The sequence below is a fragment of the Strix aluco genome, chromosome 5, assembly GCF_031877795.1.
Source record: "Strix aluco isolate bStrAlu1 chromosome 5, bStrAlu1.hap1, whole genome shotgun sequence".
NCBI lineage: Eukaryota > Metazoa > Chordata > Aves > Strigiformes > Strigidae > Strix > Strix aluco.
The window spans coordinates 15,601,249-15,628,212 of record NC_133935.1 but is presented as its reverse complement, the minus strand read 5'-3'; the positions used below and the strand labels follow the sequence as shown (position 1 = coordinate 15,628,212).

At 42.6% G+C, this 26,964-nt stretch overlaps 1 protein-coding gene across 14 annotated transcripts in view; it reads left to right on the top strand.

Moving 5' to 3' along the window:
• The window catches only part of CACNA1C (calcium voltage-gated channel subunit alpha1 C), a 498,259-nt gene that overhangs the window by 436,759 nt on the left and 34,536 nt on the right, over positions 1-26,964 (top strand). For 8 of the 14 annotated variants that reach the window (XM_074826113.1, XM_074826100.1, XM_074826112.1 and 5 more), the window contains 4 exons: positions 91-174; positions 784-867; positions 21,139-21,171; positions 24,174-24,302. In XM_074826113.1, the coding sequence (XP_074682214.1) occupies positions 91-174; positions 784-867; positions 21,139-21,171; positions 24,174-24,302 (330 nt within the window). The remainder of the gene's footprint in view (positions 1-90; positions 175-783; positions 868-21,138; positions 21,172-24,173; positions 24,303-26,964) is intronic. The other 6 variants (XM_074826102.1, XM_074826103.1, XM_074826105.1 and 3 more) reach the window with 3 other exon arrangements.

Below are 26,964 nucleotides of genomic sequence, written 5' to 3'. Positions count from 1 at the left end.
GGGCAGTAATTCTAATGGTAATTTTGAACTGTTTTTGTCTGTCTAACATTCCTTTTTAATCCCCATCCTGCCTGCCCCTTCCTTATGTAGGGTTACTTTAGTGATCCTTGGAATGTTTTTGACTTCCTCATCGTAATTGGCAGCATTATAGACGTCATTCTCAGTGAAATTAATGTGAGTATTACTCTACCCTCCCCAGGATACCACCACCTCCTCCTCCTCTGCTGTTCCTTCTCTCTTTCTCTCTTTCTTTCTCTCTTTTTTTTTTCTGGTTTTTTTCCCTCTAGTCATGCTTTTATTGAACTTGCCGTCGTCCTTCTCCTTCTCCCAGGGAAAAAAAAAGGAGGGGGGAAATGCCTCCTTCTTTTTCACTTGTCATAGCTCGCCCCAAGGCTGTGACTGGTGAAAGCGCACAGTTTGGGGTGTGTGTGCTTTTTTTCCCTCCAAAAGGTAGACATGCTTGAGTGTAACTTTTTGACTAACCAGGCTTTTGTTGATACCCTCCATCATGTGAAACGTTACAGAGGTTTGAGCAACCAATACTGTAGAGTGGTAAGAGACTATTTAATATGCCCACGTAACCTCTTTCTTTTCTTATTTTTTTCCTCTTCTCTCCCTCTTTCATGCTTTTGTTTTGTTTTTTTATTTTATTTTATTTTACTTTTTACTTTTTTTCCCTCTTTTCTCCCTTTCCCTCTCTCTCTCCCTCCTCTCTCTCTCTCATTCTTTCTTTCTTTCTCTTCCTTTCTCTCTCTCTTTCCTTGGCTTCTCTGCCACATGCAGCACTATTTCTGTGATGCATGGAATACATTTGACGCCTTGATTGTTGTGGGTAGCATTGTTGATATAGCAATCACCGAGGTGAACGTAAGTAGCTGGCGTCTGTCCATGATCGTGCCTGCTCTAACATTCATTTGTCTTTCCCGGGTTCTTTGTTTTTATTCCTCCCCTTCCTCCTTTCTTTTGAGTTTGTTTTCAGAGCTTTTTTTTTTTAGTTTTGAAGCTCTCTCTTTTTTATTTTTTGTTTGTTTTGTTTTCTTTTTATTCTGTTTTAATTTTTGGAACGACTTAAAGGACTTTTTGACTGTTGCATCATTTTCTTCCCTTCATAATCCGCCTGGCATGAATTAAACTGTATAGCAGGAAAAGTGATGGGAAATGTGGAGTGTAAGCGCAAAAACTATTTGTGCCATGGGAAGCTGCTAGAATAGTCCCAGGCCAGCACTTTGGTCTACCCAGTGTTATGCTTTGCTTCTCATGGCAGTTCAATACTCTCCACCCCACAGAGATCTAAAGGTCAGTTCTTTCGAGGTGGAACTGTGGGAACCAAACCAGGAATCCTCCCCGTGCCTCCTCACCCAGGATTCCTCCAAAAGAAATAAAGACCAAATCACCTCTGTTTAGAGGAACCTGCTCCTAATGTTCAGTTTCTAATTTGAAAAAAAAAGGTAGATAAAATAAAAACAAAACAGAAAGCCCAAAGGGAAAACAAAGCACCAGAGTTTCAATGCATTCTTTGGGTTTGCAACCCAGTTTGCTCCATCTCTCAAATTCCACCAGCACAATTGACACTGATTGGCCCCACTGGTGCCCATCTCAGCAGACAGGTGAAGGATTGAATGAGCCACGGAGACTGAAATGAGCAGCTGGTGTTCAAGGAATAAATCACATCAGGCAAACTTTTTCCTCTGTCTTTTTTTGGAGGTGGATGGATATAGAATTACAGGATAAACAGACAAAAGACAGGCAGGAAACACACAGATTACCAAAACAAAGACTACGAAGGACCCACTGGGTTTATGAGCATGGACAAAATTTGCACTGCAAAATCCAGCTTATCAAGGCCAGGAAAATACAAAGATTGAAAGAAAATTGCTGTAAATATGTTAATGAAGAGTAAATTAATCATGAATTTGTAAATGATGTGGCTGTTGAATAAACATTCCAGCTTGGAATTGTTGTGTACTGTAGAGGCAATCCAGTGCAAGCAGAAAAGCAACAGCATAGTATTCATTCAGTGCTGTGTGTAGGGAAAAATGTAGGCAACATTTTGAAAAAATCAAAATGCCCTATTTGGAACTTTCCAAAAAAAAATGTTTTCATATCTTGGTTCTAGTTTAATTTCTGTTCTTTTTTTTTTTTTTTTTTTAATTCTGAAACAGGCACATTTATTCAAGTTGTAATATTTTGATTTAAAATAAATTAAATATTTTATTTGACACTAGTCTATTTTCGTTGTCCTTTGAGAGAATGGAAAACAGTTTCTAACTGAAAATGAACTTTTATTTTACATCTCTTAAATGTCCTACTTTCTGGACACCAAAAAAATTGTTTACAACATTTCCCCCAGAATGTTGTAAACAATTTTGGTTACCCTTTTACTAGAGTCATGTTGGGATTGGGCTGATTTTGTAGAGGGAAGTTATAATGACCAGCAGGCTGAAGTTGTTAATTTTAAAGACTTAAATGAAAGCCTTTTTTACGCCACACTTGTCACAGGAAAACTAAATGGGGAACCTGGCAATAGCCTTCAGATTGTCAAAACGTTCAATTCTCATCTGTAGAGGCAGAACTGTACACGGTAATTGAGGAAATAAGTACAGTTAACTGGAGATGAATTATTATCAACAAGCCTTCCCTGACTGATGTATTTGAATCCATATAAAAGTATTCCAAGCAGAAAGGAGGGGAATCCTTGTGTTTTGATAAATAAGTGGAGGTCTATCATAGTCAGAAACCTGTACTGGAGGGAAAATCTAATTCATCCTTTGGAAGAAATTCACAGTGATTTCCTATAAATTAAAGAACTTTTTCCATCATGGGTTTAAAGACACTTTGATATACATCTCATTAAACTTTAGTCATCTGAAAGGAAGACAGTCACCCAGGTCTCCTCTTACTGTTAGTGGAGAGAAATTAATGCCTCCCCAGGCCAGCTGGTGCCTCCCTGTACATGTCTATGACAGGGGAAATGAATTGCTCTTTGGAGGGCTCCATCCAGTGACTGGTGAGTGTCTAGGTTTGTTAGGTTTGTCTAGACACCCGGCTCTCAGACACTAGATTTAAGGAGGATAAATCGCATTCATTCTCAGCATGTTGTTGAGAAGGTCACGCTGATGCTAATTATGCTACATTCTGATCTTCAGTCTCCAGGGCTATCCATACTGGTGTGCTTAATTACCACTGACAAGGCTCCCTCTCTTTTCCATTCCCTGTCTAAATTCAAGTTCATATCAGACAAGGCCCAGAATCCATAGACTTATAGAAGTCTGTGAGAAATGAGGGTGTGCCTCTGTCTAAACAACCATCACCTGTCTCAGTTGAGGAGGCAGCAGGAGCGGTCCTGACTCTTTTAGTAAGGGTTATGAAGAGCATCACGTGATGGTCCCTCTGTTTCCTCTAAAGAATCCTTTCCTTCTATACAGTTTTTAAAGATTTCTGCACATGTCTTTTTGTTACCTGGCATGTTTAAATCTTCTCTTTTTATCTAGGCAAGTCCTTTGCTACTAGTTTCTAATGTTTGTTACTAAAAACTTGCACAATCTTTTGATGCACTGATAAATGAGCAGCAGCTATGGATGGAGTTTGTTCTGAAATGTTCTGAAATCCCTTTGCACTTATAACCTGTATTGAATAAGAGAATGTTTTGTATGTTGGTTTGTCCTGTCAGATTCCCTTCCTGCTAGCAGCACTTGATATGTTACATCTGTAGCAAATGGGCTTTGGAAGTGGCAGCCCATCTTGGACGGACAGTTGTCATCTTCCCAAGCAGTGTCAGACAGTTTTTCAGACACACTTTTCCCCTTCTCAGGAGCTTGTTGCTTTCTTGCTGTTTGTGGGTTTGAGCAAACCCTGCCTTGTGTTTCTGTACACTGTCTTGTCTTGTTCCAAGAGACTTGGAGTCTGAAAAAGAAAGAAAAAATAAACCCTAAAATGCCAATAAACTCCACTAACTGGAGATGTTTAGCCTGGTCAGGTGCAGGTAAGATGTTTCTGCCCAAGCCCTTAGAAGCTGAAGAACATTTGTGGTAGGGTCTTGAAAGGTGCTGCTCTTGGAGCTAAGGGACAGTTTTCATTGTGGTCAGTTAGGGAAGATGGAGACACCTGTCACAAGTTAGTTTGACATGTGGCCATAGACACGTAAGCCTGAAATCTCTGTGAAGTTCACCAGACGTTTGCATTCAGGGGAAGAATACCCAGGAGGTGCTGAGATGCAATAGCTGTAGTTGCGGTGGGAACCCTGACTGACAGGCTCCACAGTGTGCATGTGTGTATGTGCTTGCATCTATTTATGCAGTTCACCATGCTCTGTTTTTTCCTTTTGCCAATTATTTTTGTCTCTTGAAAAGGAATTTCCCAGACCAAAACCTTCGTTAAGATATATGTGAGTGTGCATGGGTGGGTCTCTGTGTGTGCACTTCGTTGGTTGTAGTGTACGTTCCTGAATGTGTTCGGATGCCTGTGTATGGGCTACAAATCCATGGGAGAGTGTACAGGCACAAATCCACGTGTGGGGGAAAGAGAGTGTGTATGCTAGCGTATGTATTTCATACTTACTTGTGTTGTGAATGGTTGTTTATGGAGACACATGGGTTGTTGTGTATGTAACTGAGTCTATGAACGTGTTTTCTGAGCCAGTGTGGCTATCTTACTGTGCAAGTTTGGTATGCTTATGGGTGGGTGTTTATATCTGAGAGTTTCCTGTATGCAGGCATGTTCATCTGCATGCCTGTGAGTGAGTGTACACTTGCATGTCAAGCTCAGCGTATTTTTGTTAGCATGGCTGTGCATTCAAAAATAGTGAGAAGGCATGTACTCATGAGGCATGCCCTCAGGTTGCCTTCAACATTTCTGAGTCCTTTAGGAAGCCTCCAGCTAAAGCACCTCCATGGTGTGGAGATCTGTCAAGTGATAAGTCCAATTGCATCACGTTAGGCCCACTTGCTTACTGCAGCTTGGGAACATCTCCCGGGTCCCCTCAACCATCTCCACAGACTGAGATGTATCTCACACAACTGAGTGAGTGCAAAAGGCACAAAGCAGATTAAAATCTGGTGGGTTTGAAAACTTCAGTGAGTGGCACTGTTTCTGCCAAATTCACTTTTAAATTGCCTTACTTTCAAGGTGCATTTTCAGAGCTTTGCTTCTCAGTGTCACACAACTAAGTTCCTAGCCACAAAATGAAGATTTTTTTCAAAATTTTCTGGAAATATTCCATTATTCCACTTTGGGCCCTTAAGCCACTTTAGTTAAGTAACTAAAGAGGGAGGGGAGGACTTTTTAATCTGCTATTAAAAAAAGAATTTCTGAGGCAGAGACCACATCTACCATGTGTCAACTCTCTTTAAGTGCTAAGACCAAGAATGTCTTTTGGGGAATAAGATGAAAGATGATGTAATATATGGGGCCTGGGAGGTAGGGCCTGTGGGTTGTATTCCTTAGACTTTGACTAGATCCCTAAACCTCAGTCTCCCCATCAGGAAATTGGAGATTGTTATTATTCCCTACATTAAGAAAGCATTGTCATTAGTGTTTACAAAACACTTTAAGTTCCTTAGAAGAAACATTAAGGTGGTAAAAATTATTACTATCTATTACAATAATAATAAGAAAGAAAATGTTATAGGAGTTGAATAAAAAACAGCAAATTTGGAATATATTATCCCAGAAGCAGCCCCAGGTGCAGACTTGCATTTCCTTCCTTTCCACATCAGCAGACACAGCCTGGAGTTGAGCGCTGTGAAGCTGACTGACAGCCTGCTGTCCCCTCCTCCAGGCAAAGAAAGTGGCTCATTACTATTTGTTGTGCTGTATCAAAGGGGGAAATCAAGTTTGATTTGTGCTCTGTGCTACGGTGCCCAAACTGATGAAAGAAAAACAGTCAGACCCTGAGTCACTGGGAAAGCTGCTAATGTAACCTTCCTTTCTCTCACAGAGAGAAAAGCTGACACCTCTCTGGTCCATAGAGTCCTTTTTCCTTCACCCTTTCCCTGCTGGTGTCAGACCAAAGATTCACTGTGGCCGAGTCTTTGTTTGCCAGCAAAGCAATGCTCATAGCAGTGCCCACTGAGATGGATGAGTCCCTGTGGCCAGCCAAGAGGTTGGCCCATCCAGCTGCAGTGGGCAGTTCGCGGCATGCAGATGTGTGAGAGTTACAGAGGCGTGTTCAGGTGAGAGCATGTGTGTCTCCAGAGCACCAGCGTAGGGACTAGTGACAGCAGGATGTTGTGGTTTTGATTGTCTGTCTTGAAAGGACATCGGGGAGGGAGAGTTTGCACCCACCTCTGAGCCTGTCGCCTGGGGCTTCTGCCTGTGCCTCTGAGTGTGTCTGCATGTGTGGGTACCCCTGTGTTTGTCAGCTGTGTCTGGGAGTGCATGAGGATGACTGAACAAAACCATCCGGACTGGTATCCATCCTGCCTGTTCCACTGAGTGACCAAACTTGCGTGTCTGAGTGTGTCTGTGACCACCACAGGAGGTACAGAGGAGGAGAGGTACCCGTGACAGGTACGCAATGTGATACCACAGATGTGATAAGCCAGGGGAGTGTGCATGGACATGAGGTGAGAACTATCAGGGATAGGGAACTGGTGACTTGCGGGATTTTGTGAAATAATGGAATATTTCCCTGCGTAAGTTGCCCTCCTGTTGTAGCAGTACATGTTTTCTGAAGAACGAGTATTGCAACTGGTTTGAGGGTTGAGAGAAATGGTGGGGTTTTTAATGGGAGAGGTGACAGGAGGAGAAGAAAAGGAAAGTACAATGTTGTGTGTGATCTGATCCATGGTGGCATCTGGGAGACAAAGGACCTGGGTGCTTCAGGAAGTAGCACCCCTATGAAGAAGGTTAGAGAAACCCAAAACCCATCTTGCTGTATTACTTCCCCTAGAAAATGTTGGTCAGGTCTGTTGTGCCCAGGCCTGCTGGGTAGTGGTTTGGTGTTTGTCTATCAGATATTCAGATATTCAGGAGAGCTGAGTACTTTACAGCTTGCACTTCTGAAAAGGTTTTAAAATTCTGGTAGGAAGTCAGCAGAGGGTTGCAGCTTGGTTGATTCCTGAGTACTGATGCAGTAAGGCCAAAGAGATACCAAAGCATTCAGCTCCCAAGAATACTTGGAGACCTGTACAGTGATTTCTCCTTTAGTCTTTTTTATTTCTGAAGTAAAGTTGCTCAGGCTTAAACCAGCCGCATGGGGCCTTTCCTTACAGTCATCTTGCTTTTGGTGTCAAGAGGCTTCATATGATTTGTCATGGGCTCCTGCTCCCATTCTTTGGAATATCTGACAGCCTATACTCAAGTCTCCCTCTCACCTTCTCCTACACTTCTCCCTTTTAACCCACCCACTGCCTTTCTTCCTTTTCTCCTTTGCTTTCCTCTCCCTTGTCTCCAGCCACACTAAACCTCACAAGTTCATTTTCACCCTCAATGAATGTGTCTGAAGGCAGAGAACCAGTGGCTTAAATCCTGCAGTCCTTATTCAGGCAGAACTGCCCCAGGGCATTTTGCCTGCGCAAGGACTGGAGCAGTCAGCCCCTGCGACACAGTCCTATACACACACCCCCCCACAATGGGAGCAAGGATCAGTGGAAGGACGACATACATCTAGCCTGCACCTCAGTTGGGACTGGCGTTCATCTCTGTTGCTGCGTCTGTCTGTCCGTCTTTCTGTCTCTGCCTGTCTGGTTTTGTCTGCTTCCATGCCCTTTGCTGCTCAGATTTTGGCCATCAGCTGCCACTGGACATAAATCTTTGCAGTTCCTAGAACTTGCAAGGTCTTTTACCCAAACCTTCTGGAAGAGGCAGAAAACATCTCTCTCCCTCTCTCCTTCTCTCTCCCTATTTCTCAAGTGCCGTCTGGGTAGCAGAGGCCTCCAAATTATGTAGCAAAGGGCAGGAGAAGCACAGTGGCTTCTTTTGACATCTTGTGTTGTCATACCCTTACCGCTGCCATCCTAGAAGTTGTACGTAGTCCTGAGCTATCCCTGTGTGCGTGTATATGTATGTATATATGACTTTGGTTTTTTTTTAAAAACTACTGCTGAAATTGATGGGGGGGGGAGGGGGGTAGATTTAGTTTGCTTTTTTAAATATCTGGTGGTGGGTTTATCGCTAAAATAGTCCAGGTAACACACCACAGTGGCCCCAGCTTCCGTGTGTAGGAAGCCACGTTGAAGCATGGTTGTGAGCTGTAGCAGTGGCAAATGCTAGCACTTTATTTTGCCTTTAGTGAACATCAGGAGAGCTGCCCTGAACTCTTCGCCAAATTAGGTTTAGATTGATTTGAATTTGATCACTCCCATGCTAATCAACAATTCTAGTGCATGTTTTTCACCCTGTGTTGGTAAGAAAGAAGTATGATAAGACTATCTGACCACAACCATGTTTGAACAGACTTATTTTGTTTTTATTCATGTATATTTTTGTCATGAAGATGGGGCCTCTTTTTTTTTCTCTTTGGCTTAAAAATGTTGGTACTCTGAGTGCATTTCCAGGGTTCATAATGTGATTTGCCCATTCAAAGAGGTGATTTTGGTAACCACACAACTTTTTCTGTAAGAAAATCTATATGATATATGGGCAAACAGAAAAAAAAGTATGTATTTTTTGCAGAAAAGGAGATTGTAAATGCAAATGACTCCTTCCTCAGTTTTCCTGAGTATTTGAGCTGTTACTGATGACTAGTGATATTATCACCATAAGAAGAAAGCATGTAGTTCCCACTTTGAAAGACTCTCCATACTACCCAGTTTTGAGGAAATAGCTCAATATTGTGATTTCCACAAAATTACTTGTTATACTTGACTTCTGACATTATTGCAGGTGCATGGAATAATCAGAACGTATTTTAATGCAGGGAAGATTTAAGACTAGCATAAAAAGAAATTTGCCTTACTGGATAAATTCAACCACACACATGATAGTTAATTAAAATATGAGAAACAGAAGATAAAAAATCCAGGAGAACAAATTCTTAAAAGCTAATTGTAAAAGCAGCAAAAATAAAGTTAGATAGCCCTATAGCTGTAAGAATTAATGCACAAACCTGTCTGTAGTCCTTCTGAATGAAAATGTTTAGAGCTGTCTTTAAAATGGTGGTACACAGCATCTCACTGGCTGCACTGAGAAGTGGGTTGTGCTTTTAGTTACTGAAGGCTTTCACATACCCAAAACTTTGGAGGGTTTTAAGGCTTTTAGTGAAGGAGTCCTGTTTTCTTATTTGAGCGTAAATTATTGTTACAGTAACAATGATAGCTAATAGTAGGAACACAAAGCACCACACACCTTGTCCTGTGTTGGTTCAGTGGTAAAATAAGTGTGATGTAGATTTCAGTACAAAGAGCTCTTTAAAAAGCCTACATCCAGATTTTCTGACCAGTATTTAATTTTTCTTTTCATTTTTCTATCACATCAGTTTAAAAAAAAAAAAAAACCCAACCAGTACAATATTCTGGCATCAACATTTGTGATATAATACAGTTATATTTCATTTTCCTTTTAATTCCAATATGTTTTTCCACAAAGCTAGTTAAAACGCCCAAAAGATAATAAAAAACATTAGAACTACCCCAAGCTGCTTATATTTTCCATTGGCTTGCTAGCCAGGATAAATCATTCCTTTTGCTTAGCAAAAGTTTCTTTTAACTTTCCCTGAACTCTAATAGAGATTGTATCTTTATATGAATCCATAGAAAAATCTCTGACTCCGATTCCTTAGATTGTCTCTGAATATATTTATGTTAATTAATGATAGCTTCCTAAGCACCATAAGTTCGATGGTCAAAAAGGTGCTCAGGTGAGTTCAAATCCAGCTAGTTCTGTCGTCTAAGGCAATTCCTTGAAGCAGTGAAAGATGTTTTCTGGCATTTAATTCTCCTTTTGCTAAGACCTACTTTGTTGATAATGCCCAAGGAATTTTCCAGCATCACTGTTCTACACATGCAGATTGCAGTAATAAAGGGTGCACAATCCCCTGTATTTCACTCATTCAGTTTTGATGTAAAAGCTTCTGTTCTTCATCCAAATTACAAGAGCTTTTAACATCGGTCCTCCAAGACCTCATTGCGTGCACCATCTCGTACTATTATGCATATTTAGAGATCTGCTAACTGGCTCCAGATTGCACTGTCAGTTGCAATGAAAGCAATGAAGGTGATGGAAGAAGGGAAAACAGAAGTATTCTACTTGTTTTCCTCTTTAACTTTCTCTTCCCCCCCATCTTCTTATCCCCAGTGACTTTCTCCAAATTTTGCTGAAATCTTGGGTAGCAGAGATCATGTTTCCCATTCCCAGGAGCACTAGGAGTAGTTTTCAGCAAGACAGTAATTAGTTCCTCTCTACCTACTGTCTGTCTTCAGCCAAGATACCATCAGTCCAGGGGAAAGGCTGTTCCCCTTTGTGAAGGTTTTTGTGGCAGGCATTCAGCAGCAGTTCAGCGTGGTGATGGGTACCATTCTGCAAACTCAAATGCACAGACTAACAGGAATTTTTGAGGTTCCCATTAAATAAAGACCTGATTGTGGGTTTTTTGCTGGTAGGCAAGAGAATGTGGCTCCCCAGCTACATTTCTAATCAAAGGTAAACACACATAAACTAATTTTACCCTTTCTATTATAGTCAGTATAGCACCCTTATTTACTCCTGCCCCACTCCCTCTACCCGCATATGTACCAGTCAGGCAAACATAGGGGTTTTTTAATTTCTCACTAGACAACTGTTTTTAAAATGGCTGTGCTCTTACCTTCCCTCACTGGTCTGTTCTTTGTGAAGACTGTCTGCCACAACATGCCAGCAAAATGACTTCTGCTTCATATATCTTCCTAGACATCTGCTAAATGGGCCCCATTCCCTGCTGCATCCAGATGACCTAGCTGTAGAGACTGGATTGCTGCTTATGGTCAGCTGATTGATAGCAAAAAATGTGGCTCTGGCTCTATTTGCTAGTAAAACTGTTGCAGAGTAATGGGACATCCCAGCTGGTCACATCCCAGTCGCTCTCTCAAAATCCACTTTTAAACTCAGAGATACCAGTCAGCAGTGCTGTCTGCTGAGCCTTCTCTGAGTGACTGGGAGAAAATCTGCTTCAACCAAATTCAGATCAAGTGACATCTTTTTATAAGCTGAACAGACATCAAGGCAAAGATGCCTCGGCAGTAAAGAAACACTTGTTAATAGAAAGGCACTAAACCAAATTGATATTTAGAGCTAGGGATTTTGAGTCTCAACTGTTTGCCCAGACTTGAACACAGTAAATCATACACAGTGAGCATTACGTATCATCCAAACTATCCCTACTATTTTTTTAAACAAATAATTCATCAAATCAATAATCATTTATTCTTGCAAAAAAATGTTGCTCAGTAGCTTTGTAACAGCTAGCTGCAGTCTCCATATGACTACCTGTAACGTGCACTGATAATGCCTGTGGTTGGCATTTCCAATCCCAGAATGGCTTGTAGGCTTTATTGTGGCCCATATTAATGTACAGAAATCCAGTACGACTCTATAGGCTGTTCTCTTCTAGGAAACATTCTGCATCAACATTAAATAACTTTCTAATTTAAAAGGCAATAAAAAGACACAGCCTGAGAATTAAATACTAACTGCTACAAATCTCAAATGAAAATGGTCCATAACAAACTCTCGCTTTGGGCTGCTGGTATCTCTGGCTATCCTCCCTTGAGCAGAGATTCATCACCCAAAAGTAACGGGGGCTGCTGGTTCACCTGTATCTACTGTCTCTTGCAGTCCACAGTCGTGCTGCATTTGAACGAAGGCAGATTGGGTTTTTTCCTGTTTTCAGTGGCATGTGCAGTTTCTTTCAGCACCTTCATCAAAGCACAAGATGGCTCATTCATCTTCACCTTGTCCCAGAGCCTTTGGGCTTGTCAAACGAAGGATTCTGGCAACACTGCATGCAGAGTCTTTGAGCTGATAGACTGTCCGCCTTCCGCTCTGGAAAAACCTGCTCGTGATCTAGTCTCCATCTGGCTCCATTAGTCCCCAGAAGAGTTATCATACCGAGTGGGTATTTTGCTGCAGACTGCAGGCCTGCTTCTGACCTTAGCACTACCAGTGTAATTCCCCATCAGTTATACGAGAGTTGCAGAGATGCTGCTGAATCTTCCTTCCACATTCATGTGCTCCTGTCAACCACATGACGGTAAACCCTTCATACTGAGCTCCCAGCAAACCTCTTCACAGACGAAGCCCCACAAAGTCCAAAGGTCTCCAGCCTCCCTTCTGCCCTAGGCAGGTGAGGCTGCCCAGAGAAACCCCAGTAACACCAATACACAGAGGGCACCAAGTTTCAATCTGTTCTTCATTTTTCCTTCTACCTTATCTTTTTCCCACACCATAGAATCCTATCAGCTAATTAATAAGTAATTAACAAATAGCTGTAGAAGCGCTCAAATGCTCAGTGCACTGAAGACAAGCACAGCCATGACAGAAGGAAGACATACTTCTGGGAGTTTGTTTAAATTCTCAAATCATCAGCCCCCGGGGAAGTTGAAGCCAGTAGATGTTACTCACCCTCTCAGTACTAACAAAGTATTGCAAGGTGTTGGAGACAGGGAAAGCTCCTGCTTACCTATGGCTCAGAAAATTCATCTTAGAGAATAACTCTGATGCCATTATCCTTTCCAAAACAGGCTGTGGGACGTTACAAGAAATGGAAAAATCAATACCTTATACAGTGCACAACAGTGTGTCTTTAGAGTAACTAAGACTGATATGAATGCTTTAAACAGTCTCTTTCTTCTATTTCATTGCAAGATCAAAATCAGCGGCACGGTCTTAGTACACAAGAACCTTAGCAGGCCAAACCATGTCAGAGACCATCTCTCTACTTGCAGTCTTCTAGAGCAGCTGTGCTTTCACAACACTGCTATAGATAAGAAGTCAAGATGATGATCACAGAATTCTATGATTCTATGATATGATTTATTTGGGTATTTGGGATGGGAGAACGTGGATATGAAAAGAACTGTCATGCAGAATGAGTCAAAATCAGATACAGGCTGTGCCCCTTTGGGAAAACCAGTCCCACATATTTCCCTCCCTCTGTCCCTCCCAGACAATGAAAAAAAAAAAAAAAAAAAGAAAAAAGAAAAATGATCAATGTTATAGAGAACATAAATCTTCCTAAAGAGGTGGAGGAAAAGAAGACTGCCTTTTCCAGCACAGTGATAAATATACTGCTGGGTTCAGTGTTTAAAAGCCATAGCAAAGGCAGTAAGGAACATTGGACTACTTAGGAACAGCAATGAGGAAACCATTGGCATGGATGGTAATAGAGCTGAGGAAAGCTGGAGACCTGGGAACTCTAAATTTTCACACCTTCTCTTTCTCCATCTTGCTCAGTTCTGTCTATTCCCAGGGTCATGCCCCTCAGTCTCCTCTGGTCTGGGAGAGCCTGATTACCTCCTTGGGAAGGCCTTGCCCTGTGGATCAAGAATTTGTCAAGAGAAAAGGCAAGGTGAATGAAAAAAGTCTGCTGTGTCACACATGGCTTCTGGCAGAGGTGTTGAAATCAGTAAAACCTCTCCTCAGCTGATACTCAAACCAGGAAATCCTTAAAGTCACTCCACCTGTGAAAAAAAAAGTAAAAGGTCCTGCACACAAGTAGGTTTTCAACATTTATTTTCATGGATGGCTTTATCTTCAAAGCCTTCCTATCCAGATGTTCTAGAGCTTTTTCTGGCTACCTGTCCCACAAAACACAAATTATAAAACAGGCAAGCTGCACCTGCTTCTCTGAGTCAGACCGCTACTTGTACCTGAAGATGAGCACTACATCTCTGATAGTGTTTAATATCTACTTGTTTCTCAGGAGTCCCACAGGCTTGATTACCCTAAGACTTGAACTCATCATTTACCCAGAGCTAATGAGAAGGATTATTAAAACATCCTGAAAATTAAGAATAATTTGCATAGATATACTTTACCAATTGTTCTACTTTTCTGAAAGTCATGGAAAAAAATAGAGTTTTCAGCTGTGTAAGAAGTGACTCTTTCATTAACTGTCCAGTAATTGTCAGTCTAGGGTAATCTGCATAACCAAATTAAAGCAATTGACTTTCCTTATATTTACCTTAAGCACTTGGAATCATAAGATTACTGTCTGACAATTTCATGGATATATATATTAAATTAATTAATAAGCTATTCAAATTGGTATGATTTGCATATTTGAAGCTAATTAGAAAAGTGAGCTCTAGAATTTCAAAATTGTAGAATACATAGGAAATTAACAGAAAAAACCTGATAGCTGCAGGACTCATTTGCTTTAAAAGTTACCTTGACCTTATTAACTGTATTCAAAATAGGCTTTTGTTGCATGCAGATATGCAAATATTTCCCCTGAGATCTGAGATCACGTGGAATCTATGTGAAGTATAAATGCATATATGAGCTAGCACTTGATGTCTGTTGACCCATATGAGTTAGTGCAGGCAGAAATATAATGGCAAACTTCATTGCAAGTGTCACATTTTTCCTAATTCCCCTTATTGCACCAAATAAAGTTTTAATTTCCCAGTGCAAGAGATTTTAATCTCTCCCACAGAGCTGTCTGAGGATTAGTATGTTACATTGCACTGGAACAGCTCAGGGATTTTTCCAGGAAAATCAGCAAGGTGTGGCTATTTGCCCCAGAAAAGGTAGCATCATACACCTTGATTCCTGTTCTCCTGTAAGATAGTGCCCTTTTCTAATAGGCATTAAAACTAAACCTCAATTTATGAAAATGATCCAAAAAGCCTCTGGTGCCTCACCCAGATTAGAGCTATAGGATTTGATTTTTTGTTTCACAAAAGCCCCTTGTAACATTTTTTTCTGTTTTAAAATAGAATAAAAATTTTAAATTGCAAAATTTTCTTTAAAAGGACATTCCAACAGAAATAATTAAGGAAAATCAAAACATTTGCTTAAGTAAAGTAAAACCAGTTTAATCCAGTTTAATTTTTTTTTGTAGTTATGTAACATTTCTAATGGAAATGAAAACTCAAATTGAAATGTCCAAGGACAAAATGTAAGATTTCAATCTTACATTCCTGAAATGCTTTTTTTCAAAATTGACATGGTTCTTCAGAACATTTCACTTTCAGCATCAGCATATTTCTAACAGAATATATTTTTGTAGGAAAAAAAATCAAAATTCTGGCTAGTTTTATTCAAGATTTTCCCAGAAATTCTCAAAGTACTGCACACTTAATGGAAGAATCCAGAGTTTGAGTAGCCTGTCTGGCACATTTGGGGTTTTTTTTCCTGCTAATTATTTGATTTCACTGTAAGTTTGTGGGAATTGAGAATTATGCCATCTGCAATCCAGTAGTATTCCCTGTCAGAGAAATACCAGATACATTTCTGTCTGGTCTTATAATAACTTCACAGACTTTGGTGGCAGGTGGATTATCTCTAGAGTTCCTGTGATTAAAACCACACACAGCAGTGGCAGACAGATGACTCTGGAAGGTAACTCCTGGTAACTCCTGGACACTGGTAACTCCCCAGTGTAATGGCAGGCTATTACCTGCCAGCAGCCAGGTTGATTTGAAACCCTGACTTTTTCCAGCTCTCCACAAAGACTTGTGTTACTCAGCCAGCCTCCTGAGGTCACTTCAGACTTTTGACACTACAAACAGAAGAGAAAGTTTGGTGTCTTCTCTTTTATGATGTCTTCATGGCACTGATAATTTCTAAACCTCTTTTTCTCCTATACTCTGCTAAAACCATGTTCTTCTTAAAGCTCATGTCCTTGCAGATCCCGTCTCAGTGTGACCCACATGTGTGAAAGAAAAATCTCCAGAACAGTAGTGCTGTTGGCTTGCCATTGCCCTATTTGTGCCCTCTACATCCAGTCAAGATGAAGTGGCCAAGCAGCTGAAACAGCCCTTCAGTTACTTCTCGCTCCCTGTAGCAACAAAATCAAATCCCTGTTGCTCATCAGCTATCCCTTAATGAAACTGTTTTTTCCCTTAAAATCTTACCTATGTTTGTATGATGAGTTAATTTCCCTAGAATGTCTCTTTCTGCCCTTCATTTTGTTTCCAAGAAGGTCACAGATGCAGTATGGCTAAAGTAGGCAGGACTCTTAGAGGACGTCTAGATACAAACAACTTGAGCTAGAAAAGACCGATATCCTAGAACTGCAAAGGAGCTACACAGCACTTCACGCTGCTCAGGCAAACTCTGCAGTGTGGATTCTCAGAGGCATCCTCCCTGCAATAAGTAGAAAAAAGCAAGAAGTGAACATCTATCACCCCCTTCCTCATGGCAGAAGGCTAATAGACCAATGGACAAGTTTCCAACAGATATGGCATCTTCATGGGTAACTTTTCATTCTCCAGATGTCAACAAGGGGCATTTGCAACAGCAATCAAGGGAACATCTTAGCAGACATCCATCACCAACAACAAAGTACTGCAGGTGGTCTCTAAGAACTTCATCCACAAGCCGTATTTTCCTCAGTGGAGAAATATCATTATAGATTGTTTGTCACAAAAGGCAACATAAGCACCTGACCATTTGTTTTCTTGAGAAATAAGAAGATACTCTGTCATATCATGGTGCCAAAGTCTCAAACACAGATTTCGTCTCATCTCTTCAAACCTAGGGCTACCACGCAAAATTAGAAGCTGCCATTGTACCACCTCATTGACTGAGACAACTCTGACTAACAAAGCAACAATAACACTGTGCATTTGGCTGCTTAAATGTTCCCCAGATCTAGCCAGACCAAAGTTCTCCACAACCTAAGGGTTGAATTCTGTCTTGCAAAAAGAGATTCTTCCCTACGAATGGAAGAAGTCTGGTTAGAAAGTAAAACAACTATCAGCAAGGAAGTTTTACTCCTTAAACATCAGGAAAAAAAATAGTTTAGCCTTCCTAGCAAAGACTGGATCCTCTGAAGGAGCTGAATTCATCTTCAGTGTGCCCTCTGGTGTAAAAAAATTACTACCATCAATAGTGCTGGTAATGGGAATGACACCTGCCTGTACCATCATCTCAGTGGCAGTCAGGCTTCTACAACTACTGAAACATACTTACCCAGCAGTCAAGGAGCCTCCTTGGATATATTAAATATATGCTGTACAAACCTAATGGAGCTCCTCTTCAGGCATTTCAAGGTGCTGCTTCTCTGGATAGCCATTATAGTTGTCAGCAAACCAGCCAAAAACCCCAGGGAACTCAAACCTCTCAACACAGTCCTCCACCTCCATTGTTCCACAGGGATGAGGTGGGATTGATATATCTTCTCAGGATTTTTCCACTGAAACTTTCATTTGAATCTATTTATTAACACACCTTATTTTTTTTATTTCCAAATCTTTATCTATCCAGAAGATATTCTAAGCCATCAATATTTCAGGGGGCTTTCATACTACCATGATGGCACAAACTCTTTAGTCTTTTTGGTCATTTTTTTTTCTCCTGTCTTTACAGCTCTGAAGAACCAAGTCATCCCTTCTCAGAATTTCAGGATGGATTACATTACAGCATAAGCATCATACAATATTGACTGTTACGTATTGCTCTTGAAACATTGAAACTGGTTCTCCTGGAGTGCAAGTTTTATCCTCTCCTAGCTTCCAAAGCATTTGTGCTATAATCAGGATTTGGAAACTCATAAGCACAACCTGTTGAAAACGATTTCCTTGACTTGATGGCAAGATCAAACACCAAGTTTGATATGTGAGTCAGTATGGAGGTTCAGGAGGCTCTGATGTACCCATCTGGAGGTGGTATGTTCTTTGCAAGTAGCCGCCAGTAAGCCTCACCTACCCAGGTGGAGCACAATTAGCAGGAACACAGTACTATCAGTTACCTTATTTGGTGCTGTGGTCTCCGAGATTTTAAGTCTTTCTCCATTAAATAAACCTGTCTTCTTTCCCAGAGACTTCCCTACCCAGGATCCTGAATTCATGATGGGCATAAGTTGTGCCTTTCACTTTTGTGCCTGCAGGGACTTTAAGGATGCACACAGGTTAGCAGCAGCTCAAGCAATGCATCTGTTTAAAATATTGCTGCTCTGGTACACATTGAGCATAGTTAAAATGAGATATATACAGGCAACAATATTCTGAGGAGCTTTTCAGACATGCTTCAGGGTTCCCTCAGTGTTTATCATACTGAATTTTTACTTTGGCTTCCAGAACCTGCTTTTCTGTTTCTTCACCTCTTCTGCTCCTTAGCATCTCTATTACCTTTTTAAATATGGTGACATCAAGAGGGGAAAAAAGAAAAAAAGAAATGACCGAAGCAGTTTCATTGCACTCATCCCCATTGAGTGTCTTTACATGGATGCATCCTGCCTCAGATATTTCTCTTCCCACTCTTAGCCTGCAAGTTCCCTTCTACATTACTCTTAATATGCCCCTGGACTTGTTTGTGATTTACACTTCAGGTCCCTTTTCTCTATGATGGAAATTGTGCAGAGCATCATCTCTTGACTGAGCGCACTGTTATTGTTGTTGCCCTTTCTCATTCAGTTATGTGGATGCTACTTAGCCCCCAAATGGTAAGAGCAGGGTAGAATACTTGAAGTTCCTTTGCAGGTTAGACCACGTGCAGGAGGAGAGATGGCTGCAAGTAAAACAGAGTACAGCCAAGGCCACCTTCTGTTAAGTGGTGTAGCTTCTCCAAAAGCTCTTTCAAAGACATTAAACAGATGAGGATTTGATTTTGTACATGGTTCTGAGATTTGTAGAAATGAATTCCTATCCACTTCAGATGGGCATTAGACACTGGCTTTAATTCCAAATATCTATCATAATGCCTCCATCCCTGCGAACTGATGTGACTACTATGTTCTCAGGTGCCAGGTGCCTGTCTTTGTCCTAAAATTGGCATACCCACATCACTTGCAAGGTTGAAGGTTATCAGAAAGTCTAGCAATAGCTCTCTCTGCTTTATAGTTAGGACTGGCCGCACTTGGAAGTCCCAGTAACAGGTTCTCAGCTATCTGTGCTCAGGTCCATATGGTGACTTTTTGGCACAGGTGGAAAATGGTAGGATTTGACTCCTCTCTGAAAACTTTGTGGATATCAGAAAATTTATTCAGCAACCCACAGCTGGGGGTTGATTTCCCCCTCATATGTTCACGCACAAAATACTGTATGCACAAGCATATCAGGAACTTCAGCCCACAGTGCTACAGTTTATACAAATGCCACCTGCCAGCATTAACAAAACCTTTCCTGTGCTGCTTTTGAGCCTTTACTGTAGTTAGTGACATAATTTGCTACTTATTTGACCCCATCTTAAAACAAAGGCTAGTTAGCTCAGGCAATAAGAGAAGAGTAAGCCAACCTCTACTTCACTTTCTTAACAGTGCCAAAGGCACTCAGAACCTTTGGTTTCTAGTTTTTCAACGTGATGCCAACTCCTCCGAGTTCAGCATCCCATATCAACACTGCCTTATATAGTCATATCCTTTTATACAGATTTTTTTATTGTTATGTTACTATTATCTGCAATTTCTGATGAAATATTAACAATATCAAGATGACAATTGAGGTATAATATTCAACAGTAACTTACAAGGCTTCTTCAGCCAGTCGGTCACAGCACTGTCAGCCAGGAAGGATGGAGAATCCTGAAAGGTGCTGAAAATTTTTGGGCTTCCTTCAGTTAGTTTGAAGGGGCTTTCTACCAGGAATGCAGCAACTAGCAGAATAAGGGTCCTCCTATTGTTAGAAAAGACTATTTGCAAAACTAGAAAGAGGAAGGGGGATGGGATAGGGAAACTCTTTGCTGGAAAGGAGATGTTTGCCCAGCAACACGAAATCAAAATCTATGCCTGATCTGTAAGAAATGTCTCCATGGGCACCACTCCTTTTTTTTTGGTATTCAAGTCAACTTTTGCCTGCATGTGATCTTAAAAGAAAACACAAGAGCAAACATGTGAAAGAGGAGGATAAAAGCAATGAAAGCCGACACTACCAAACCAGTGAGTTAACGCAAAAGACTATTATATGGTTAGGTGTACCTTGGGTTTTTAATTTTTCTCATTTTCCTATATAACCAAATAGGCTGTGCATCCAAACTACAGTTTTTATTTAGGTAATACAATGCCAGTTTGGTTACTGCAGTGCTCTTGGAGAGCAGAAGCATACTGCAGGAGTCTCCCATGGCACCAGAGGTGATTTCTGCCATTGGCAGAAGAAGAAATATATCAGTTACAGCTTTGCTAATGTAGTCACAGGAAGTAATGACAGACAGGTTTGGCATATGGGGCATATGGTAGAGCTTAGGCCTGAAGGATTATGTTACTATTGAACTGAACAACTCCCGATAAAGCTGGTTTTATTTAATTTTCAATTCTGCTTCTTACGCCTAAGGGTACTTGCAGACTTGGGTGTTTTTTAGAATTGCTCTCAGTATTGGAAATGGCCACAGAAGTTAATTAAGGAATGTCAGGCAGAGTGTTTGCAGCAACTAGACTCTTCCAGGCATGACCAGGGCTCAGCTCAGCTCAGCCTGGCCTTCAGGGACACATCCATTGGGTCCCTGGAGCTTTGCTGTGAGGTAGGTGAAGGTACAGCAAGCTAACCAGCTTTACCAGCTCACTTTCCACAGCTGGTGGTGGGTGTTGTAGGGTTGCCAAGAGCTGGTTAGACTGTCCCAACCCATTGTCTTAGTAACACGATGTTATGACCCAGAACTATCTGTAAGAGAATAGGGATATATAAATAGAAAGTGTTGCTTCAACACTGGGATATTATGGGTTTACAAATCAGACTGATGCACTAGAAGCTGGCTGGTCCCTGTGCAGACATGGCCTGGATTTGAGTTGGGGAGCTAAATTAGTCCCTGTATTGAACATGATACTAGTGATACAAGAAACATTTTAATAATATCAGTACCTCCACTGGAGATACTGGGTGCAATTCACATGTGGTGGTAGCAGATACAGCTCACCTCAAATTCAGTGGGAGTTGTACCTACTTCTGCCATGGCCAGCTTTGATCCTGGGTGTCCTAGGGAATAAGCCCAGCCTCTTGTGCATTTCTTTCAAACTCCCTTTTGCCCTCTTCTGCCATTTTGTTGCTCCTGTGTTAGCCAAGACCTAGTTTACTAGGGCTCTTGATTGGAGACTTATTACAGCTTATTTCTGTCTGCCTTTCTTTAAAGCCAGCTGAACATACCCAATGCTCTTCCTCTATGGTAAGACCAAAAATACAGACCACCCTCCCAGCTTCTGTGACACTCTTTCTAACACACTCCTTTATTCTCTTCCCCGTGATCACGACTTTTCTCTCCAAGCCCAGCCTAGTTATTTGTGCATGAAGCTGCCATGTCGTGTATTGGTGTGAGTCTGGTGTTCACATGAGCTGTGAATATGCTGCACATGTGTATTTCTTGTGCATCCTGAGCTTTCCTTTGGTCAAGTTAACTGTCGTTCTGCCTTCTAATGAATCATCAAGAGAGAACTAGACCTGGTAAGATTTCTTGTTAGCAACAAACTATGACGCTATCAATGTGATGCTGAATAAGTTTGCAATGTGACTTCACGTCCAAGCTGCCAAACTAGAAAGGATTGGGACTCTGAAGTTCCTCTTCAATGAGGTGGTTCACTGTAACATTTGAGTTCGTACTTTGCACAAAAAAAAGAGTATGTTGTACAATGGTGCACACAAATTCTGCTGCCTTGCTGTACAAGGTAGTTTGCACACCACCCCAACAGAGTTGTAGTAACTCCACTCTCTTGATTGCCACTTTGCAGAGCTTCCCTCCTCTGGCAAGGATATGCCTTGAAAAGCTGGATGAAAGCCAGGAGAAAGCAAGCAAGGCTACTCAAGCACCGGCTAATCTGTAGCCACCTAGTCTTAAAATGACCATAATCTCCCGAGGCATCACTGAGTGGTTTTGGCTAAATGGTTTGATGCCAGTAAATGGTAGATTTGCATCAGGGAGGAATTTGTTCTGTTTTATCTGCTGCTTAGACTTTGCCTACTCCAGGACCCTAGGAGGACAGGGATAGTTTTCTGCCTACAGCAGCTGACTCCTCTCAGCAAGAAAAGATGAAGGAATGCTAAAACCTTTGTCCAGACCCATGTCTGAGCTTGCTGCCATCCAAAGCTAAGCTAACAAGAGCAGCAGCAGGTAGAATAAGAAACTTCTTTTTTCTTTTTTTTTTGTCACAACCACAGCAGTACTGCTGTTCACACAACTTTTAAATTTGGACCTCAGCTCTCTTTTAGGTGTTATTCAAATTTAGATTCTTAGAGAAAGTGGAAGGGAGGCCATAGAACTTCTGCAGGATTGGGAGAGGTGGGTGACCTTATAGTTAGCCCTCTAGGACTGTAGTGCTGAGAGTATTGAATGCTATGATTTTTGATTTCTTGGAGGTCACATTCCCTCCTCACCTCAGAGCAATTCCCTCTGATTCGCTGAAACCCTCAGCCTGTTGTCCAAGTCAGAAAACAGGAATGATGAGAGTTGTAGGGAACACCCAGGCTTTTCCTTGACACAGCCTGCTCCCCTAGTCTTTTTCACCCAGTTACTGCACGGGCAGCAAGCATCAGCCTTTGCTGCAGACTGGCAGAAGCTACCCAAAATAACTACTGGTGATTCACCACAGACAGGCAGACAGACAAACTGCAGCTGGGGTGTAATCCTGAACTATTGTACATACAGTGCTGTGCTTTCTGTGCAAGCGGGGTTTGCACACACTAGCAAGCAGCTATGGCCCCTGCATGCCCCCACGGCTGCACAAGCAGGAGCAGAGCATCACTCTGCTCATCCTGGGTTGGAAACAGAAGCACATGCAGCACACAGGTACACGTCCTCATCTGGACATTTAATCCCAGAAACATACATGCGGGTGGTTCCTGTGCCTGGGGTTTTATCAGGAGCAGACAGGCAAACAGCTGCTGTTTTCACTGCCCAGTGACAGGAAATCCAAAGGGTCTGTTCTCTCTTGGTTTACACAGTGGTGAGTAGTTAACAGCGGGGGTGATCTGCACTGTTTCTTCCTCCTAAATGTTGCTCTTCCGGTGGTGTTTAGATGCAAACTGCAGTCTTTGCAGGCTGGGTGGGGAGAAAGAGAGGGTTTCTGTGCACTTCTTTGCAGGTCAAGTGGCAGGGTGACAGTGTTATCTCCCCCTGTGACAGAAGGTCACATTCCCACAGTACTGCTAGTAGAAACCACCAGCTCCCCAGGCTTTGCACAGTATTCTAGAGGGTTAATGAACTGGGAAACACAGCATTTTCTGTGCCTTGCATCCCCTTGAGCTAGGCAGCGGGTTCTCCGCCAAGGCCCAGGTGAGCCTCCTGCCACAGCAGCGCTCAGATGGGTGTTGCCTTCACATGTGTGAAGGCTGAGGAACGTCAGAGCTGGTTACAAGCCCAGGGGAAAATGCTTAGGGATAAAGCAGATGCTGTGAGAAAAAAACAGGCTAGAAGACTATTTTAAAATACTGCACGCTTGAACAGTAGCAGTGAACCCAAAATAAAATATTTTTTAAAAAACAGAAGTCAGTGCACAGACTGTGGGAAGTACAAAGGGGTCATGAGAAATGCGAAAGGCTCGAACACAGAGCAGCAGGAGTGAGCGACCATGGCCCGGCCCCCAGAAGCATGGCCACAGCAGCACAGGGACAGCGAGGTGCCAGGGACGGCCGCAGCTGGGCAGGGGCCAGTGCATGCCATGCCCCCATGGGGTATCGCACCCTGGAGCAGACCTGGGACCTGCTACTGTTTCCCAGCAGAGCAAGTGGCACGTGGCTGATGCCCGATACCAGATTCACCAGAACTGCTGGCTGAGGTGCCCGCTGGAGTAAATCATCCAAGACAGGTCAAAAGTGAAAGTGTCTTTCTCCTCCAGTACAATGTCAAAGGAGAATTGCATCTTTCCAATGTGAGGAGGAGATGTAATGGAGGGGTTCATACCATAACATATCCCTAATCCCCAAAAGTCCAGGCAACATGAAGGGAGAGGCTGATGGCCTCGAGAGCCCCCATAGAGTAGCCTCACTGCCATGGGAGAGAGGGCAGGCTTGACCAGCCTCGGCCCATCCCTGGGGTGCCGGGGCAGTGCAAGCCCAGGGAGCAGTACAAGGACAAGGAACAGTGCAGTGAGCTCTCAGCATAGCATCCTCTGTGGCCCAGGGCCCCTGTTCCTCCCGTGCTGTTGTAACTCCTGCCTCTGTGCCAATGGCTTCCAGAATGCAGAGGAAAACTCTCGTATCTCAATCACCTTCTTCCGACTCTTCCGCGTGATGCGTCTTGTGAAGCTCCTGAGCCGAGGGGAGGGCATCCGGACACTGCTTTGGACCTTCATCAAGTCCTTCCAGGTATTCCTTCTCTTATCTTTAAATAAGACCTAACTCCTTTTTATTTCCCCTTGGTGGCCTCTCGGGGATGGGTTTCACCCAAGTGCCTGAGCTCAAAAGCTGCTGGTCAGAACTGTGTGCACCAGTGACAGGGGGCACGAATGAGAGTCAAGTAAATGGGGCTTGCAGGGCATGACTGCCTGGGTATGAGTTTCGTCTTTAAAGCATGAGTCATTGCTTGAGACCTTCCTGAACAGCCTTGATAGTTCAGTTCAACTCAATTACCGCCTGTCTGTAACCCTTCAATTTGCTTTTTTTTTCTATTTTAGCTGTATTTCATATCTGTTGCTTTAAGTGAAATACACAGCTATGGGGAAGGCCTGGGTCTCAATTAAGTTTCCTTTAAGCCTTGTTTTGAGGATTTCCAGTGAGTATTAGAGATGTGTGACCCCCATGCTTTCATCCAGGAAGAATTTCACCTTTTTGGCCTCACACTTTTGGCCCTGGTAATGATGCCAAGTTATTAAATTGCTGCTGCTTTTGCCCCAGAGGCAGGTTACATTTTCATGATAGGTAAAATATCAGAGTAGGATAGGGGAAGGCAAAGGAGACCAGGCTAGATAAGAATCATCACCTCTGGGGAAAAACAAACACCAACAGATAGCTATTTGCTAGAAAAACTGCTTCCAAACCAGACCCTAACCTAGCCATTTATAGAAAAATGGTAGTTAGAGATGAAGCATAGCATATTCCTGCATTTTACAAGTACTTGACCTGGATTTACTGGGCCAGCACAACCTGGATGTTACTGGGGCAGGTCTGGAGGAAGGGTCAGGGAGAGACAGCACAGGAATACAAATTGTGGTCTAAGCATGAGAAAAGATGCAGGACACACCACTGGACAAAAGCATGAAAGAGTAACTTGTGCAACACAAGTCTTGAACCAACAACCATATATCCCTCAGATTGAGGCTTTAAATGGTCAGTAGCATTTGTATTAACTCAGATGGGAAAGGAGCTGATCTACGCTTTAAAACTTAAACCTCACCAGCTACAACACAAGCTGGGATGAAAGCCTGCAGTGCTGTGAATCCCCACAACTTCTGTCTCTGTCAGCAGAAGTAGCACATGTGTACACTAGGGATCAGTCTGGATCTTTTCCGATGCAGCTCTCAGGTGGTCTTGGTAGCCAGACCACCAGGCTCATGCAAAGGACTCTCATTTTGCACACTCCTTGACTGCCAGAGGATCTAATACTGCACAGCAGTATTCCTACACATCTGTACCACAATGGACTTTTTCCATTGCTTACATGGTTGCTAACTTCCAGGTTGCTATTTGAGCAGCTCCAGTGGGAACCATTTTGTCCGCCTGCATAGGAATGAGATTCCCTTGGCATAGCTCAGCCATCCCTGATGCAGGGGACAGAGTCACACTTTCCAGTTCCTGCTTCTCCTCCCCTTGCCCCTGTGCCCTTCCAGCCTCTTTAGCAATAGTTCGCTCTTATCCTGAGCTCAACTTGCCATGACTCTTGGCTGGAGAGGATGAGTTGGATGGGAAAGGGAGGGTCTGGTACTTCCCTCCAGTGACCTTGAGACCTCTTTGATTGGAGAGTCACTTTTAGGCAGGGTTGTAGGGTGATGGGAGAAAGTATCAAGGGAGGTATCTTCCACAGCAGGGGGAAAAAAAAAAAAAAAGCACTGCAAACAAGTGCCTTTTCCCTTGAAAGCCTTTAGCCATTTATAACATGGTATTCATTGCTTAGAGCTCCTCCTCTTGCAACTACTGGGAGGCTCCTTTGGTAGCTAAGAATAGCCACTGTGCAGAGCTCTTAATACGGCCACTCCCACTGTCAAAATCTGAGATCCCTCCAGACTTTGTCTGGCATGGCTCTCCTCTGTGTCCCCACATGCTTCCAGGAAGCATCTGCTCACACAGGGCAGCCTAATAAGCAACGAACTTTTGCTAGAGTTCAGATCCCATCGTAACTACCGTGTGCCCTGGGCATGGCGCACAGTGCTCACATACATGGGGCACTGGTCAGAGGAGTGTGTGGTGGGAAAATGCTCAGCAGGGTTTCCGCCTGCAGAGATAGCGACACAGCCCAGGCTGGTGAGTGGGAGGAGTAGGAAGTGAGAGGGGTGCTGAGGGCAAGGCAAGGCCGTGGGAATCACAAGGACAAAGTGGTAAAGCCAGGGAAAGATGGAGACGGAGGAGGACAAAGCCAGAGGAGTGGAATACGGGAGGTGGGGAGCTGAAGGAGAATAAGGGGCAGAGATGGGTAGGAAGATGCATCAGTGGAGAGGAGTGGGATGAGAAGAAAGTGGAGGGCTAGATGGCCAGGAGAGAAAACACTTTTCCCATCCCCATTTGAAAGATAGAAGAACTGGTAAGGTTATGCACTTCAGGTCCTGTCTGGACACTATCCCAGGAGCATTTCTTAGGTCTTGTGTGTATCAAGTCTCAAATAGATCATCACAAAATGTTTGGAGCATGGTGTATCTCCACAGACATTGTGGGATAACCATATAGATTTGTCTGACCCTATAAAACACACAGGAATCTGCCCCTGAGCCTCAAGATCATGATTACAGACATTGTTTAAAGGTTTGAATTTTTGCCATTTTAATATTCAGATCTCTTTGAGATGATTTCTGTAGATCTTAGTCAAATCTCCATAGTA